Raw genomic sequence first — 18,047 nt, 5'->3', positions numbered from 1 at the left:
GGAAATGGGATCAAGAAGAATCAGAAGTTGAAGCTACATAAGTGAGTTTGAGGCCAGTGCTTGGCTCCGTGAGACTTTACCTCTGAAAGAAAAGGAAGGGGGAGAAGCAAAAAGAAGCTGACTTTAAATGTAATATTCAAATATAATTTTGGATTTATTTTTATTGTAATCATCTCATATTATGCAGCCTCTCACATACCGGAAAGTATCCATAGCCTGCCATACTTTAATTAGCAGTGTGTGTTTTCTTTCATTGTATAATGATTTGACTTGCAGACAATGACATCTTAGATTTATGAAATGCGTTTTCTTTTTTAAAACCACCATACTTTGGTGCTTATACATGCAGCAAAATGCTGAAGCAAGATTTAAGCTTATGTCTCTGTATGTTCAAAAGTGAGGGTGAAGGCCGGCAACCTGGCCCCGCCCAGGAAGGCATGTGCCACCAACCCCAACAGTCTGCCTTTCATCCCTAAGCCCCACAGCATGAACTGACTCTTGGAAGTTGTCTTCTGACCCCCAGACATGTGCCATGACAGACGTGTACCCATACATACACACACATATATCATAAATTAATTTAATTAAAATCTAAAAAGTTAAGCTCATTGAGAAGCTATTCTGTATTGAAAGGATTGAAAATGTAGATAGGTCTATAGAACACTTAACACCACTTAGGTCACAACAGAAATCAGAGTGTAAATATGGTGATTAGGACAGACTTTTCCAAATGTATCACTCACAGAAGCAGAAGTTATTTAACAGTCATGAAAACTCAGGTCGTTAGTCATATTTAACACTAAGTAGCTGTGTAATGAAGCAAGTTCCTTAGCTGCCCTGTTTCTTTAAGTGTAAGCTGGAGGTTGTAATAATTTACATTATCTTCTTGTTACATTGTTGGGAGCTTGGGAAGTTCTTAGTGTCATTAATTCTATTCCCTTCTCCTGTGCATTGGGCTAGTTAAAGCAAGCACTGTTGTAACTTTGTTTTTCTCCCTAGGCTATTAAAGAAGCATTTGGATACATTCCTTAAAGGCCAGAGTGGACTGAGAGTGTTTTTCCCTCTCTGTGGAAAAGCGGTTGAGATGAAATGGTAACCATTAACTAGTTTTTGTGAAGTAATACTTGGGGTGAATATTTAACAACATATGTGTATGTTTAAAAAAATGGGGGGTGGGGGAGCAGGAGAAGGATAGGGAGTGGGAACTGGGATTGGTATGTAAAATGAGAAAAGATTGTTTAAAAAAATTTTTAAAATATTCTCAGAGTCACCTGTGGCAAGACATACACATAATGGTAGGACGTGAGGTGACAGCAAAAGGATCAGAAATTCAAGATCAGCCTTGGCTACATGTATGTTCAAGGGCCACTAGGCTAGGTGAGGCCCTGTACAAAGAGCCAGTCAAGCAATCATACAAAGATTAACAACAAAATACCATCCTCAAATACGAGCGTCTTTATTTTAGGAGACTCTGTCATAGTTATAATATTAGAGATACTGTTTCCAAATAACAGGAGTGCAAACTGAGTCAGGTATGACCTTGTCTTCCTGTATTTTGTTTCAAAGGCCCCCAGAAAATAGTTTGTGGGGACCTGAGGATTTAGCACAGTTGGTAGAGCACTTGCCTAGCATGCACAAGGTTCAATCCCTGACATTGCTTAAAACAAAGGTGGTGGTATGCACTTGTGATCTTGGCAATTACGGGGTGAATTAATTTGGAACCAGTAGGGGAACTCTAGCTTCCTTTTTCATATCTCCTGGATCTGTGTATGTGGTCTAATGTTTATAAGTAGCTTAGAGATTTCAATAACTATGGATGTTTGGAATGGAAGGCAACAGAAAAACACAAACTAGCACAAGCTTTTAGCAGGAAAGTGTTTGTAGTCCAGAGTTCAGCTCAGCTCTTCCGCCCATGAGCAAATAGGAGATTTTGTTAGTGTGAGTCACCATTATAAACCCAGTGGTGAGGAGAGTAGTTCTTGTGAGCAGTCTTCTGCAGAAAGACCTCACGCCAATCAACAAGTCGCCATTACCACAGGGCTACCCTGAGTCACAACCCTAGAAATTACTTTTACACACAACACTGCTGTCATGATAATGCACAGCCACAAACACAGCTTAAATCTTAAATGTTGAGAACTCCTATCGATCACTAAGCAGGAAAGAAGAAAAGATCAGTGGAAAAGGTTAGTAAATACAAAATAGACTTACCTTTAAAATGCTCAGTCCCCACCCCCATGTCAATACCAGTGATCTACCCATAAAACATATGCATTTGGATTTTATTCTCCAATAGAGAGTAAAATTTTTGCAGCCCACACTGTCTCAACTTATAGCTAAAATTATATATTAAATGGCTGTTACAGGGCTAGGTAGGTGGCTCTGTGGTTAAGAGCACTTGCTGCTCTTGATAGAACGCAGGTTCAATTCCCAGTACCCAGGAACACCCTCTTCTGGCTTCTGTGGTCTCTCTCCCTCTCCCTCCCTCCCCCTCCCTCTCTCTCTCACACACACACACAGAGAAAGAGACACACAGAGAGAGAGAGAGAGAGAGAGAGAGAGAGAGAGAGAGAGAGAGAGAGAGAGAGAGAGCACATACATACAAAGACATACACATAAACAGAAATAAAAAATTAACAAGTAAAAACTTTAAATGGCTGTTATAACCTGATATTCAAATGTGGCCATGAAATTAAGGATTACTTTTCTTATTAGAGCCAAGCTCTAATGGGCTCTTGCCAAACCAGAAGAGAGTGACTTTGCAAGGTACATATGAGAAAACAACTCTGTAAACAGATATGGTAATGGAGCCGAGAGTTTAGGCAACAGTAATGAAACTGTATAGCTAGCTAGCTGGGTGTTTATTGAATATTTTGGGAGTCTCCATTTGTAACAAAAAATTTAAGGTTTGGGGATGTAATTCAGTGGGATAGTCCTTGCCTGGCATCCACCGGCTCAGGCTTCTTTCCCCCAAACTGCAAAAATAATAATAAAAGTTGAAATACAAATACAGAACAGAGCTACTGTCATTGCATATAAGTTATCTTTTCACTCGGGTAACTGACCTATGTGTGTACAGGCATTGGATATGAGTAGATTAACTAGGAACAGGGGCCAAAAAGCATTAAAATGAAATAGGAGCATTATTTTAGGGCTTCACTTTTGCCTTATTTGTATTTCAGGCGATGGCACATGTGCTGGCTGGGAAATAAAAATACATGCAGCCAATTTAGATAACTCCTTTGCTTACGTTTTCTAACTTCACAACTATGTGTGAAGAATGAAGAACCAGTCTCTGTGTGCGAGAGTACATTCCTGGGCAGTATGAGAGACAGGCTATCAGTGCGCTGCACTTTAGAACTATAAACTCTATAAACTATCAACTCTGCCCACGTTGGGAGCGTGCACTCTTGTGATAGTAGACTAGTAGACACCGTCCGTCTTGTTCCTGTTTTGAAATGTACCGTCCGTTCTCAGTTAACAGATGTGAGAATGGTTGGAACATCATGTGATGTCACCTTTGGTCACCTGTTGGCTTCCTCTGCAGAAGACATGAGATAAAAGCCAAACTCCGCCCCCATGAGTGAAACTGCATATGAGCAGACTAAAGTCACATGTGTGCTGTTCAGGCAGTGCCCTGCTGCCTCAGTTTACCCCAGGCCCAGCCTTTCTCCTCCACACTTGGTGTCAGAAACTTCCCACTCAGTTTCCCTCATCCCATCCCTTCACAGCGATTCAAACAGCACATTTTCCAACACCCGCCTTCTGAAACCGCCCTTAGGACTCCATCACAGGGAGTGCCCCATTGTACTGTTTATCCAGCTGCTACACTGACTGGTCTGTGTGGGTCTGCTATGTACTTGTGTATGTGTACTTGTATGTGCAGATACACACGTGTGCAGTCCAAACTCCACATGACGCATCCTCCTTTATCGATCTCCATCTTATTTTTAAAGACCAGGTCTCACTGAACCTGGAGTCTGCTGACAGGCCCCAGGTATCCTCTTGTCCCTGCCTCTCAGCACTGGCATTGCAGGTACGGGCTGTCATGCCTTTCTTTCTCTGTGGGTGCTGGGGATTTGAACTCAGGTCCTCATACTTATGTAGCAAGAACTTTACCTATTGAGCCCTTGCCTCATTCCTAGTTTTCTTTGCTGTGGGGTTTTTTTTCAAGATTTGTTTTAAGTATATGTTGACTGGTGCGTGCACATGAGGGCTGTTGCCCTTGAAGGTCAGGAAATGTCAGGGTATGAGATCCCCTGGAGCTGGAGCTACAGGCCTATGCGAATCATTGTGGTGCAGGTGCTGGGAACTAAACCCCGCTCTTCTGCAAGGGCAGCAGGTGCTCTTAACCACTGGGCTATTTCTCCAGCCCCCTTTGTGGATCTCTGAGACAGGGTCTCCTGTAGCTCACGCTTATCTCAAACACACATAGCTGTGGTTGACCTTGAACGCCGGATCTTCCTGCCTCCACTTCATAAGAAGCCTATGTCCCGTGCCCAACTCACATGGTTTTCATATTGGTTCCTAGCCCTTACTTTCCCCTAGCCTTGTGATTTATATGTATGTATGACTCTGAACATATAACATTTCGCTAGTTTTCTTCTGCTTTTCAGCAGAACCATCTAGTTTTTATGTAATTTGGTATCTCAGTATTTGGGCACCTGCTACTTTTTTTCTGTTTAAGATTTCTGCTCCTGTTTACGATCCTCAGAGTGAGTTTACGATCCTCAAGATAACTATAGAGCTTGTTAGGAAAATGTTGCTATTTACATATAGTAATAAGAGTCATTTTTTCCAATCATGTTAATAAATGGGAATTATAGGATTGTTACCAAAAATGCACAAAGTGTCTCATGCTTGCACTCTACTAGGGCAATACTAGTCACGTATGGCAATTTTTAAAAATTCACTTAATTATATTTTTTCGGTTTTGAAACAGAGTCTTGCTGTCCAGCGTGGCCTCAATCTCAAGCTCTTCAGCTCCACAGTACTGGAACTAGTGGCATAACACAATGCCGGACTTGGCTACTTAAATATAAGCCAAATGAAAATTTAAACTTATTTCTATGGGACTGACCAAATTGCCAGATGCATAGTAGCCAGTGTGGCCAGTGGCTCTGTTTTGTACAGAACATCCACCACATCACACCACCATCACAGAAAATGAATCAATAACCAGTGATAATTTAGAGGGACTGGAAAGCATTTCCTCTAGTCAAATGCATTTAGATGAATGCCTGCGAAGATATGAATCCCTCAAAGTTAAGGAAAAGATGCTGGGCGGTGGTGGCGCATGCCTTTAATCCCAGTACTTGGGAGGCAGAGACAGGTGAATCTCTTGTGAGTTCAAGGCCAGCTTGGTCTACAGGATGAGTTCCAGGATAGGCGCCAAAGCTACACATGGAAACCCTGCCTCGAAAGACAAATAAATAAATAAAAAATTAAGGCAACATACAGATTTGTTTTCTTTTGTTATTTCCGTTCTTATGGAGACGCACTTTCAGCACAGGGCTTAGTGCATGGCAGGGACTCTGGTTAGTGACTGTATTCTCAGCCTAAGGTACTGTCTGTCTATTATGGCTTTTTTCTGTGCTGTATATGAAGTTAATCTGAAGTGTAACTCTTTTTCTGCAGGTTTGCAGACCGGGGCCACACTGTAGTTGGTGTTGAAATCAGTGAAATTGCGATTCGGGAATTTTTTACAGAACAGAATCTTTCGTATACCGAGAAACCACTTACCGAAATTGCTGGTGCCAAAGTATTTATGGTTTGTATCAGTTGTAACTAAGTATTTTCATGCCTCACACACACACACACACAAGAAAAAGACTATTTTTTTCTTTTACCCATGAGTAATTAAGATGTTAAACAGTGTCAAATGGCTCTCGTACCACAGATTAGCCCCATGTGATAGACTGCGGTGAGCTACAGCTTCAGCGTGCAGATGGCAGCTCAGCACTCGCAGGTGGAGGCGGGAGGACCATGAATTCAAGGCTGGCCTAGGCTATTTAGTGAGATTTTTTGTCTCAAAACAAAAGATGCTAGATAGATAAATATGAATGATAAATGATAGAACTAAACATATAGATGATAGTTTGATATGTAGATGATGAATAATAGCTAAATCAATATTAGGAATAGATATAGAGATGGTAAACTATATGTATATATGTATGTATGTACGTACGCATACACACACACAAACATACATATATATGGATATACCATGGTGCCCATGGAGAGGGTAGCGTCAGTTCTCTCCTTCCACCATGGAAGACCCAGGGACTAACCCCAGGTTGTCAGGCTTGGCTGCAACCTTACCCTCTGAGTCATCTGGCTGGCCCACGCCAGGTTTTAAAAGAAAACATAAGTTACAGTTAAACTCCAATGAAGCTATTATATTAAATGAGTGTTCCCCCTGTTTCCTTGGCTTTGTCTGAACCCTGTTTGCTTTCCTTGACTATTTAAAGATTTCCTAGCTAAGTATAGAAAATGGTGGCTCAAGTAGTTAAGAGCACTGGCTGCTCTTCCAAAGGACCCGGGTTCAATTCCCAGCACCCACATGACAGTTCACAACTGTCTGTAACTCCAGTTCCAGGGTATCTGACACCCTCATACAGACATGCATGCAGGCAAAACCCCAATGTACATTAAATAAATAAATCTTAAAAAAAAAGAAAGAAAAATGTTTTCCATTGTTTGGTTACAGAGTTCTTCAGGGAACATCTCAGTGTATTGCTGCAGCCTGTTTGATCTTCCCAGGTAGGACTGAGTGCTCTATCTGCACCCTTATGTGAGTGTGTGAATGAGTGATCCCTTTGCACCAGTGTGTGAGTGTGTGGGGGTGTAAGAGAGAATGAATGTGGGTGTGTGTATGTGTGAAAGCGTGAGTGGGATGTGTGAGTCTATGTGTAAATGTGTACAAGTGCAGGTATGTGTGACTGTTAGTGTGTGTTTCTCTGAGTGACTATGTGCTCTTTCGCCACCATTTTGTATGTGTGTGTGAATGAATATGCCCAAGTGTGAGAGTGTGAGTTAATGTTCGAGTGTGTGCATGCTACGGCACATGAGTGGCAGTCAGGGGACAACCTTAGATGCCAGTCCTTACTACGGCCCTGTGCTAGCTGGCCTTCACACTTGCAGGGATCCTCCTGTCTCCACCTCCCGTCTCACCAGGGGAGCACTGACATTACAAATGTCTTGCTCTTACATGGGTTCTGGCTGTCTAAACTCACATACTCATGCTTATGTGCTAAGTGCTTTATCCACCAAAACAGCCATTTGTTCATTTAATAAGGGATGGTGGCACACGCTTTAATACAGCACTTGAAACAGGCAGAGCTCTGTGAGCTGGAGGCCAACCTGTTCTGCATAGCAAGTTCCAGGTCAGGGCTATATGTGAGATGCTGCCTCGAAGGAAAAAAAAAATAGAAAGAAAAGAAAAGAAAAAAGGTGGTCCTTGGTCCAGCAAGATGGCTAAGAGGATAAAGGTGCTTGTCTTGCAAGCTTAATGACCTAAGTTCAGTTCCTAAAATCCTTGGTAGAAGGAAAGAAGAAACTCGTGAATGTTGTCCTCTGACCTCTGTATGTATGCACACCTTCGTATGCATGTGCTTCCACACACGCACAACACATAAGAATAACGAGTAATAACAGTAACAATGGAGGTGGCCTTGTTTGGCAATGCTGGGCTGGGGTGGGGGATCTGTTTGCCACTCCTGTCCACTCTGAAGCAACAAGCATTGTCCTACAGCTGTCCTTACTAAAGCTCCGTCTTTCCACTTCATGGGTATAGCTCCCAAACCTTCAAAATTGTTATTACGATCCAGAGTAGGTAGACATGGAGAGAGGAAGGCCAAGTCTTTTACCTGGCACCCGAGCCTGTAACCAAACGAATTACAAGGTGCAGGAGGCAATGTGGTACCTGCCAGAGCCTGATGCCTGAGCCAGGGACAGGAACAGAGCTGTCACTCACTGCCTCTTGTGGGATATTTGTACACTGTGTGAAGATGTGTCGCTGTGATTGGTGTAATAAAAAGCTCAAAGGCCAATGGCTAGGCAGGAGGTATAGATGGGACTTCCAGGCAGAGAAAACTCGTGAAGAAGAAAGGCAGAGTTGCCAGTGAGATCAGGAGAGGAAACAGAAGTTGCAAGATGGAAGAGAGTCAATACCAGAACAGATTAATATAAATGGGTTATATTAATCCCATTGATGATGGCAGAACATAGATTAATATAAATGGGTTATATTAATCCCATTAATGATGGCAGAACATAGATTAATATAAACGGGTTAATTTAAGTTATAAGAGCTAGTTGAGATAAGCCTAAGCTAAAGACCAAGCTTTCATAATAAATAATAAGTTTCCATGTCATTATTTGTGAGCTGGCGGCCGATGAAAAAGCTTGCTACAACTTCCTGTGGACAGAGTTCATCTACAGCTGCCCTCTGTCCTCCCTCCTTTTCTAAAGTCACAGCAAAACAAGGAGGCTGCTGAGAGAGTAGAAAGTGGACAGCCCCACACTGGGCCAGTACACCCCTCTAAAGTCTATAAAGAAAAGCCACCATGAGGCCCTGATACCCTGATGATAGGTGAGATTTCCGGCATGTCCCCTGGAGAACCCCAGATAGCCTGTTTGAGATTCGACCTTTTCCAGACAAAATGGAACAACCTTTACCCTCTCTTCTGAGCAGAGTGAATATTGGCAAGTTTGACAGGATTTGGGACAGAGGATCGTTAGTGGCTATCAATCCAGGTGACCACGATCGGTAAGTCGGTTTCTTCGGTTGTTTTGGTTTTCGTTGTGTTAGCTGAGTTTGAGGTGAAGACTCCGGGGTTCGCTCACCTTGCAAGCTCTGTGGCCTCGACCAAAGCACTGTGGCTCTCTGAGCTTCAGTTTGCTCCTCTGTGACATGAGACGATTCTGCTAGCACCATCGCCATTGCTGACAGCTGTTGGACTCTGTCCTCTGCCAGGCATTGTTTGGAATATTCAGTGTGCGACAACACATTTAACTAGCCTGACAGCCCTATGACATGTGTGCTGCCTTGATTCCAATATGCCTGTGAGAAATTTAAGGTCAAAGAGATGTGTTCCAAGTTAGACAGCCAGGACCTGACAGTTGAGTCTAACCTGCCAACTTTGTTCAGAGTGCCACATCACATGACCTTGAAGAGTTGCTGTGGGGATTCAAAACAAAAATATGTGAGCCAGGTGTGGTGGTACACAGCTGTAATCGTGGCGCTTGGGAGTCCAAGGCGATCCTGGGCCATAATGAGGCCATGAGACTATATCTCCTAAATAAAAGAGCAAGGAAATCCATGAGAAATGTGTTATTAACTCTGGCTGAACTTACAAAAGCACTTGTTGATCCTTTGAGTGATCCTGTTTATACCTAACCTGGCTAGAAAGTCAAATCAAGAAAGCGTGTGAGGGAAATGCAATTCTCCTTTTCCTGTGTAAATGCTACATATGCGTCTCTTCAGATTTGGCCGGGTAGATACTTAATTACTCATTACACAGAGGCAGGCTCTTCACATGTGGCCACAAAGTTCAAGCTCCATGTCAGTGACACATATTTTTTTTTTTATTTAAAAAAACCAATTGCTTCATATGTAAGGCCATTGCCAAACCTAATCTGTGAAAACTAGAATATTCCACACCAGAAATATACAAGTTTTCTCTTTCACTGATGATTTCTCTCTCTCTCCTCTCCCCTCCTCTCATTTTCCTTCCCACACCCCACCCCACCCTGCATCCCCATCGGGGCTTTTCTCTGCCGTACTTGCTCCTGAACGATCATTTGAATTCTGTTCCTGGCATTCAGCTTTGCAAAAGCTACTTGTTAGATTCCCATTGGATTCTTAGATGTCCCCTATGTCAGGTGCTGGGGAAGTGGGCGTGCCTTTTGCCAGGATGGTTCTTCTGTCACCCAGATCTTCCAAACATCCACATCACATTTCCAGAGCATGGCCTGCATTTCCCACGTGGCGTTTGTGTTCTTCCTCAGCGCAAAGCATCACCTGAAACCTCTTCGTCTTCATAACGCTCTGTATTTGTGGAGCACATTCAGCTCTGCAAAATGCTGAAGTTTGTAGCTATTTCCTGAGCCCTCTCCAGGATGGTCCTCTGTTTCTTTGCGGTTGGTTCCTTCATGGGTTTTGGTTTGCTCTATAAAAATTCACAGGTTGCCAGGGAGGGAGCAGGATGTTGAGTTCAGATCAAAGGGAAAGCAGGGTCAGTGGACTCAGCTGTTCTCTTAGTATTAGACTTGATATACACTTAGTGCAGGTAAGATATCTGTAATTACCGTGACTAAATGAAGACTATCGAGCTTACATCAGGCAAGACAAATGTACCATTTCTTGCATCAGCTCCTCTGTCCTTAGCTGTGAAGGCCACCCTGGTGGACTCTGACCCTCTGTTCATGGCTAACAAGGCAAGTGACACCCAAGGGGAAGCTTCCTCAGAGAACCAAATTCTAGCTAGCCCAGAGAGTCACAGTCCTCCCTGTTCCCCTGCTCTGCCTCTTCTTCCCCTACCCCCTCTCTGTATGTGTGTGTCTCTATGTCATAGGGTAAACACACTCAAGCATGTTGGACATTGCTTTCAGATTTTTAATTCTTTTGTTTGTGTGTATGTGTATGCACGTATGGTGGATGACCATGGAGGTCAGAAGAGGCCACTGGATACCGTGGAGCTGAACATGCAGGTGGTCGTGAGCCAAACAATCTGGATGCTAGGAATCAAACTTTGGTCCTCTACAAGAGCAGTTTGTGCTTTCTGAGCCATCTCTCCAGCTCCACTTTTCTAGATTCTTTTTGAGATTGATTCATTCCAAGAGGATTGATGGCTGTCAGTTCCAAGAGACAGGGCTGAGCCGCTCTGATGGATCACCTTTCTAGGGACAGGTTTCTTCTTCCCACTTCTTAAGAATAAGAGTCACACCAGCTGTGGTGACTCACATCTGTAAGCCCAGCACGTGAGAGGCTCAGGTAAGAAGGTTGCTGGCAATCTGATGCCAGCCTAAGCTACATGGTGAGTTCCAGGCCAGCCTGAGACTACATGGGGGTGGGAGGGTGTCAGAAAGTTAAAAAGTAAAGGATTCTGCTCAAAAGATTACTTTATTGTTTTTTTCATTTATTTTTTTTTTTTAAAATTGAAGATAAGGTCTCAAGATGAAACCAAGGCTATCTCCAAACTCATATGTAACCCAGGCTGGCCTGGAATTTGAGCCTTCCAGGCCTCCCAGCTCCTAAGATTGTGGGGTGTTTATCCCCACCCTTAGTATACTTCTGCCATTTCTCTTCCTACATATCTGACTCACTGACAACACTCAGCCTCCTCAGCTCCGGGCATCACTCAGCACAGATGCTGTATATAGCTTTCACTGTAGCCACCATGGCTAACAATCAGTCCCTCTCTCTACTTCCTCGGTGTGCAAGTGGAGCCATCAGTCTCCCTCATCACCCCGTACCAGGCCCAGACCTGCTTCATCAGCGTCACAGCCCACTTCTGCACTAACACATGGCTGGGAAGCTGTGTCACCCGCTCTTCGGGGCACCCACTCACAGACCGTCCACAGCACCGGTGGTTAATCCTGTCTTTATAGAGCTTTGATGGTCCATCACCTCAAACTCACCTGTAGCCTGGTCTCACCACTCCATCAAACCAGATGAAAGGGATTCCGCTCTGCCCCTCCTCCTATGCATGTCTCTAGTGGTGTCCTAGTCATGTATGATAGTTGTTCATTGTCAGCATCCCAGCCCAACAGCAGACCTACCGAGTCAAGCTGTGGGTGGAATTCAAGCCTCTTTCCTTCTAGCGTGTGTCTTGGTGTTTTTGAACCCCAGCCTGGTCTGGGAACCCCTGCCCCTGAGCACACAGTAGATTGGTAGTCCTTCAGGAACCATCTGGGCAAGGTCACCAGGTCCCTTAGGACCATATCAGCCTCTGTGTGTCCTGTGGTGTCTTCATGACTGACCTAGCCTGGGAGAAGGCTTCAGCTTGATTCTTCTCTTTACTATTTCCTAGCTTTGGTGGGGGAGCCAAGGGACATAATTTGTTCCATACATTTCTTGCTTTTCAATAAGAACCCCTGGAGGCTGGAGAGGTGGCTGTGGAGTTAGGAACACATCCTGCTCTTCCAGAGGACCTAAGTTCACTTCCCCGTATCCATGTCAGAAGGCTCCCGATTGCTCCAGCTCCAGCTCCAGGGGGATCAGAACCTTTGGCCTCCCTGGACACCAGCACCCACGTGCGCATATACCCCTCCCCCAATACACAGACACATAATTATACATAATTAAAATAACAACTCTTTCAAAGAACCCCTACATAGTTGCGTGTATATGGCGGTACGCAGGCATCCATGCATATAAAACACCCACCCATAAAGTAACCCTTGCCTGGCACAAAGCCTGTGTGCCCACCCTCATCATACCATCCAACTTATGCGGTGTTGCAGGAAGCAGGAGGATCAGAAAGTCAAGGTCAGCCTTGGCTACTTAGTGAGTCTGAGGCCAACCTAGGGCACAAGAACCAGGTCATCTTAGTTCTGTTCTGTTGCTGCGAAGAGACACCATGACCAAGGCAGCTTAGAAATGCGACACTGAATTGGGGGCTGGCTTATAGTTAGTTTCAGAGGCTTAGTCTATGACCATCATGGTGGGGAACATGGCGGCATCACTACAACAGTAGCTGACAGCCCACATCCTGATCTGTAGAAGGGAGGGAGAGAGAGAGAGAGAGCGAGAGAGAGCGAGAGCGAGAGAGAGAGAGAGAGAGAGAGAGAGAGAGAGAGAGAGAGAGAGAGAGATTGAGAGAGAGAGATATTGAGAGAGAGAGAGAGACACCAACCGGACCTAGCTGTGCCTGGTATGGACTTTGGAAACATCAAAGCCCACCCCCAGTGACTTATCTCCTCTAACAAGGCCACACCTCCTAATGCTTCCCATATAATTCCACCAACTGGGGACCAGTGCTCGAATCTGTGAGCCCCTGGAGGCCCGTTCTCATTGAAACCACCGTACAGGTTTATATGGTTACTAGGAGAATTTCACTGCAGGTCGTAGTGTAGTAGTGCATATGGTAGATATTGGCTTCCTTCATTGCCTTTTGTCCCTTCCAGACTCTGTCTGTATAGAGAAATGAAACATACTTTTTTTGTGCTCTTTCTAGCTATGCAGATGTAATACTGTCCCTACTGAACAAAGGGTTTCACTACCTCGTGGCCATCCTTTCTTATGATCCAACTAAACATGCAGGTAAGCCACACTTGTCTGCTTTGTTCCCTGATTTAATTCTATTATTATTTCTTCTTCCCCATCTTATCTCATAGGATGTGTACGGCTTGTGTGTGTGAAGATAATTCTGGGATAATGAGAACAGTAAACCTTTGTGCTCTTCCACACTGTCCTTGTTTTCTTATATTCCTTTCTTGTTTGGTTCATCAGTCATAGTTCAAACTGGAGAAGGGGGAAATGGATGATCCTGATGTAAAGAGATAGCTCAAGAGTCCCAGAATAGAAGAAAGAAATGTGGATGCCCTGCTATGATGGGCATTGCTTGGTTGCCCTGCTATGGGCATTGCATGACTGTGCTGCCCCCAGAGGTGGCATTGCATCAAACAAATGTTGATACACACTCAGGTGCATCCCCACAGGAATTCAAACAGAAGGGGAAGAGGCATGAGGAACTGTGGGGGTTGTGGGGAAATCTCTCAAATGGTGTGCTTTTGTTTTGTTTTGGCAACAAAGTCTTACTTTAAAGCCCAGCTGGTCTAGAACTTACTATGTAGCCTAGGCTAGGACCAAACTCAAGATCTCTGTGCTTCAGTCTCCCAAGTGCCTAGACTGTAGACATGCGCCACCACTCTTAGCCAATCTTAGGTTTTATCTATCGGATGCTACTACCGTCTCTCTGATTTTGTTTGTTTTGTGTAACATTTGGCATCAGTGAGGATCAAACCCAGGGCATTGTCAGTGCTAGGCAAGCCCGTTCTCACTGAGCTTCCTCCCTGGCCTGATCATTTTCAGTCTCTGGAAATGATGGTTCCTCTGACTCATTGTAGACAGTTTTCCTTTCCCCAAGTCATTCTCAAATAATCACTCAGAGGCTTGATATTAACTACAAATATTCGGCCAGTAGCTCAGGCTTATAACTAACTAGCACTTAATTTTATCCCATATTCCTTATTTATGCTCTGCCACATAGTGGTACCTTTATTAGCACGGCACATCCATCTCCTGATCCCTCGGTGTCTTCTGGTGACTCCAGACTCTGCTCTTCTTCCTCCCAGCATTCTCCTGCTGTGAGATAATGCTCTTGTACACTGTAAAGATTCGTTATTCATATTAGTTTAGTAAAATGCTGATTGGCCAGTAGCCAGGTAGAAAGTGTAGGCAAGACGACCAGACTAAGAGAATTCTGGGAAGAGGAAAGGCAGAGAGTCAGTCACCAGCCAGAGGCAGAGAAAGAAAAATGAGAATGCATTGCTGAGAAAAGGTGCCAAGCCACATGGCTAAATATAGACAAGAATTATGGGTTAATTTAAGTTGTAAGAGCTAGTTAATAATAAGCCTGAGCTGATAGGCCAAATAGTATATAGTTAATATAAGCCTCTGTGTGTTTCTTTGGGACTGAATGGCTGCAGGACTGGGAGGGACAGAAACTCCCATCTACAGTCTCCTAGTCTGGCTCTCCTGCCTAACCTTATTCTGTTCAGCTATTGGCCAGTCAGCTTCTTTATTAAACCAATCACAGCAACATTTATTCACCCAGTGTAAAGGAACATTCCACAGCAACTCATTTTGTTGCATTGGGAGTAAGCTTTCTCAGCACTGGGGATGGACCCCAGGGCCTTACAGGTACTAGGCAAGTGCTGTCCCACTGAGCCACCTCCCAGCCTTGGACATTGCATCTTAGTGTTTGCCTTGAACAGGCTTGTATTTTCATGAAGGAGTTAAAATCAAGTATTTAGACTTTTAATTTGTAAGACTCCTGGTGGTTTTCTTGTTGAGGGAGAAGGATGTTTGTTGGGTGGTTGGCTGGTTGATTGTGTTTGAGGCAGTGTCTCATGATGAAGCCCACACTGGTCTCAAACTCAGTATCCTTCTCCCTCCACCTCCTGAGTGCTGGAACCATAGCTGGTTCACTGGGGTTGTTTGTTGGTTTTTGAGAGGGGGCAGTTTCATGTAGCCTAGGCTGGCCTTGAACTCTTGATCCTGCCACCCTAACTTCCTAAACATTGGGATTACAGGTATGAGCTAGTGTGTCTGGCATTGTTTGATTTTTAAATGGCTTTTTTTTTAAGTGCCCCATTTTATTAATATATATGTGTGGTAGTCTATTTGAAAACCTTGGGTCTAAAAAAGACTTGGTGTCTGTAATTATGTCTGAGGCAGTCAGAAGGAAGGAGAAGTCAATGGAGGCCGAAGTGAGCTCTGCTCATCTCGTTTAAGTTCTGCTCATGAGCAGGAGGCCCAGGGAAGATACCATGGGAAGCAGCACAGCTTTAAAGGACGGGGAAGATGCTGCAAGTCCCTGTCCCACAGCTGAGTGGGAGGGATGCAGTGTCAAAGGGCCGAAATCAACAGCCTGGAAGGCGAAGGATACCTAGAGGAACCTGTCAGTGGACTCCACTCTAATCTCTGATATGAGAAATACAAAAGCCAGGTCGGGGGAACAGGAATGTAGCTGAGTTGGTAGAGTGCTTGCCTAGCCAGCAGGAAGCCTCTGGACTGATCCCCAGCACCGTGTAAACCAGATGTAGCAGTGCATGCCTTGGGAGATAGAGCTTGGGGGTCAGAAGCTCAACGTCATCCTTGGCTCCACAGTGAGTTCGAGGCCTGCCTGAACTGCATAAGACCCTATATCTTTAAAACACACACACACGCACCCACACACACACGCACGCACACACGTACAACACACACTAGAAAGTCCTGCTACATGCTCACCTCTCTGGATTTCTGAGTAGTTTATAGAACAAGTCTCCATAACATGACTGAAATTAAACTGAGAGGTGAACCCCACGAATGTGTTTGTTTTCAGAATTAGAGTTGGAGAGATAAACTATTCTTCACCAGACTCTTTTTCTCTTAGGCCCGCCATTTTATGTTCCAGACGCTGAACTTAAAAGGTTATTTGGTAAGTTAACATTCCTCTTTAATACCCATGCCCTGTGTGTGTGTGTGTGTGTGTGTGTGGTGTGTGGCGTGTGGCATGTAGAGGTCACAAGACAAACTTGCAGAAAGTCAATTCTTTCCTTCCACCTCATGGATTTTGGGGATTGCCTCGGGTTGTCAGGCAGGCTTGCAGACACCCTACCAGCGGTTAGAAGTTATGCACTCCCTTTCTCCCCTCCCCCACTTTGTCTCTGTGTAGCCCTAACTGTCCTAGAACTCACAGTATAACCCAGGCTGGCCTTGAACCCAAGAGACCCACCTGCCTCTGCTCCCTGAGTGCTGGGTTAAAGGAGTGGTGCTCTTTATATTTTTAAAGGTTTTTTTTATTATTTTAACTATGTGTATGTGTATACGTGTCTTTATGGATATGTGCACATGTGTAGAGAGGCCAGAAGCATCAGAGCCCCAGGTATTGGAGGGATAGGCAATTGTGAGCAAACCGGGGTCTTCTGCAAGACAGGTAAAGCGCTGTGACTGCTGAGCCATCTCCAGCCCCAATTACGTTCTTTGTAAATAAAGTCAGTAAATCAAGGGTGGTGGACACAACTGTAATCCCAGACCGCAAGTAGCTAAATCAAGAGGAGAAAGTTCCAGGCCAGCCTGAGTCTAGATCAAAGAGAAAAGCCTGTCTGAAAAATAGAATTAAATAAAAGTAAACCAAGCAAGTAAACAGTCAACTGTTCGGTCACTAGTGAACTATCAGTATATGCAATTAAAGCAAATAAAATGTAAAAGCAGAGACTATGATACGAAAGACTGTTTTATCCTAGAAAAGGGACTAGTGGGCCCTTTTATCTGTGTGCTTTATAATAAAGACGCCACCTGTGGTCCTAGCTTTTGGGAGGCTGGTGCTGGAGCATCAGAAGTTCAAGGCAATAACCAATTCAAGGCCAGCTTCATTTTCAGAGGCTGGGAAGATAACGGAGTCTGTGCAGTGTCTGCCAGGCAAGCAGGAAGGACCTGCGTTTGGATCCCCAGCACCCACATCAAAACCAGACCTGGTCATTCATGCCTATGACCCTAGCAGCTGCGGTGGAGGGGGCGCAGGCAGATTCCAGAGCTCTGGGATCACTAAGAAATCCTGCCTCAAAAGATAGAGAGTAATACAGAAGATGCCAAATATCAGCGACCCCCCCCCACCGTACGCATGCATGCGCATGCACGCACATACACAAGCACGCACAAATGCACAAAAAGATAAAGATTTTTAGCCACAAAATCCTCCAGAGCTTTTGTAGAGGCATCCCTGATGTTCTTCACAATGTTTTATTTAACTTGTTATCTTTCTGACTTCAGGTAAGAAGTGCAGCATTCAGTTCCTTGAGGAGGCTGATGCTTTGGAAGAACGACACAAAGCTTGGGGACTTGATTACATTTTTGAAAAATTGTATCTCCTTACAGAAAAGTAAAACACAATCCCAGCATGCGGGAGGCAGGGGCAGGTGGATCTCTGTAAATTCCAGGCCAGCCTGGTGTATAAGCTCCAGGGCAGCCTGGCCTATGCAGAGAAACTCTGTCTTAGAAAAAAAAAAAGCAAAACAAAAATAATCAATCCTTGTATGAGTTTTTAAAAATGAAAGATTATGTTAATGCTTGAAAGTATAAGCACTTGGAATTTTCTTATGCAGCGTACAGATCTTTGCTCATGATTTTTTAAGTGAAGTCGCACATTAAATACCGTGTGTCTTGTTTATAGTCAGCATGTATTACTTCTATAATCAAAAATCTAATGCCTGTAACTTTAAACAATAAATAATATATATATATTATGTATGAAAACTGGAGTCACCAAGGAAACGTAAGATCTTAGTAGGATTTGGGGTAGTCTAAATTGTTTTATTAAAAATTGTACTTT

The 18,047-nt window shown here is 44.1% G+C and overlaps 1 protein-coding gene across 7 annotated transcripts in view; it reads left to right on the top strand.

Moving 5' to 3' along the window:
- Tpmt (thiopurine S-methyltransferase) overlaps window positions 1–17,948 on the top strand; it is a 62,281-nt gene extending 44,333 nt beyond the window's left edge. For all 7 annotated transcript variants that reach the window (XM_050143592.1, XM_050143588.1, XM_050143591.1 and 4 more), the window contains 7 exons: window positions 1,000–1,092; window positions 5,638–5,770; window positions 6,713–6,765; window positions 8,699–8,773; window positions 13,185–13,270; window positions 16,110–16,154; window positions 17,489–17,948. In XM_050143592.1, the coding sequence (XP_049999549.1) occupies window positions 1,000–1,092; window positions 5,638–5,770; window positions 6,713–6,765; window positions 8,699–8,773; window positions 13,185–13,270; window positions 16,110–16,154; window positions 17,489–17,601 (598 nt within the window). In that variant the 3' untranslated portion in view covers window positions 17,602–17,948. The remainder of the gene's footprint in view (window positions 1–999; window positions 1,093–5,637; window positions 5,771–6,712; window positions 6,766–8,698; window positions 8,774–13,184; window positions 13,271–16,109; window positions 16,155–17,488) is intronic.
- The last annotated feature ends 99 nt before the right edge of the window (window positions 17,949–18,047 follow it).

The sequence above is a fragment of the Alexandromys fortis genome, unplaced genomic scaffold (genome assembly GCF_014885135.2).
Source record: "Alexandromys fortis isolate MF-2015 unplaced genomic scaffold, M_Fortis_MF-2015_v1.1 scaffold_1, whole genome shotgun sequence".
NCBI classification, from domain to species: Eukaryota; Metazoa; Chordata; class Mammalia; order Rodentia; family Cricetidae; genus Alexandromys; species Alexandromys fortis.
This window is presented reverse-complemented; position numbering and strand designations above follow the sequence as displayed.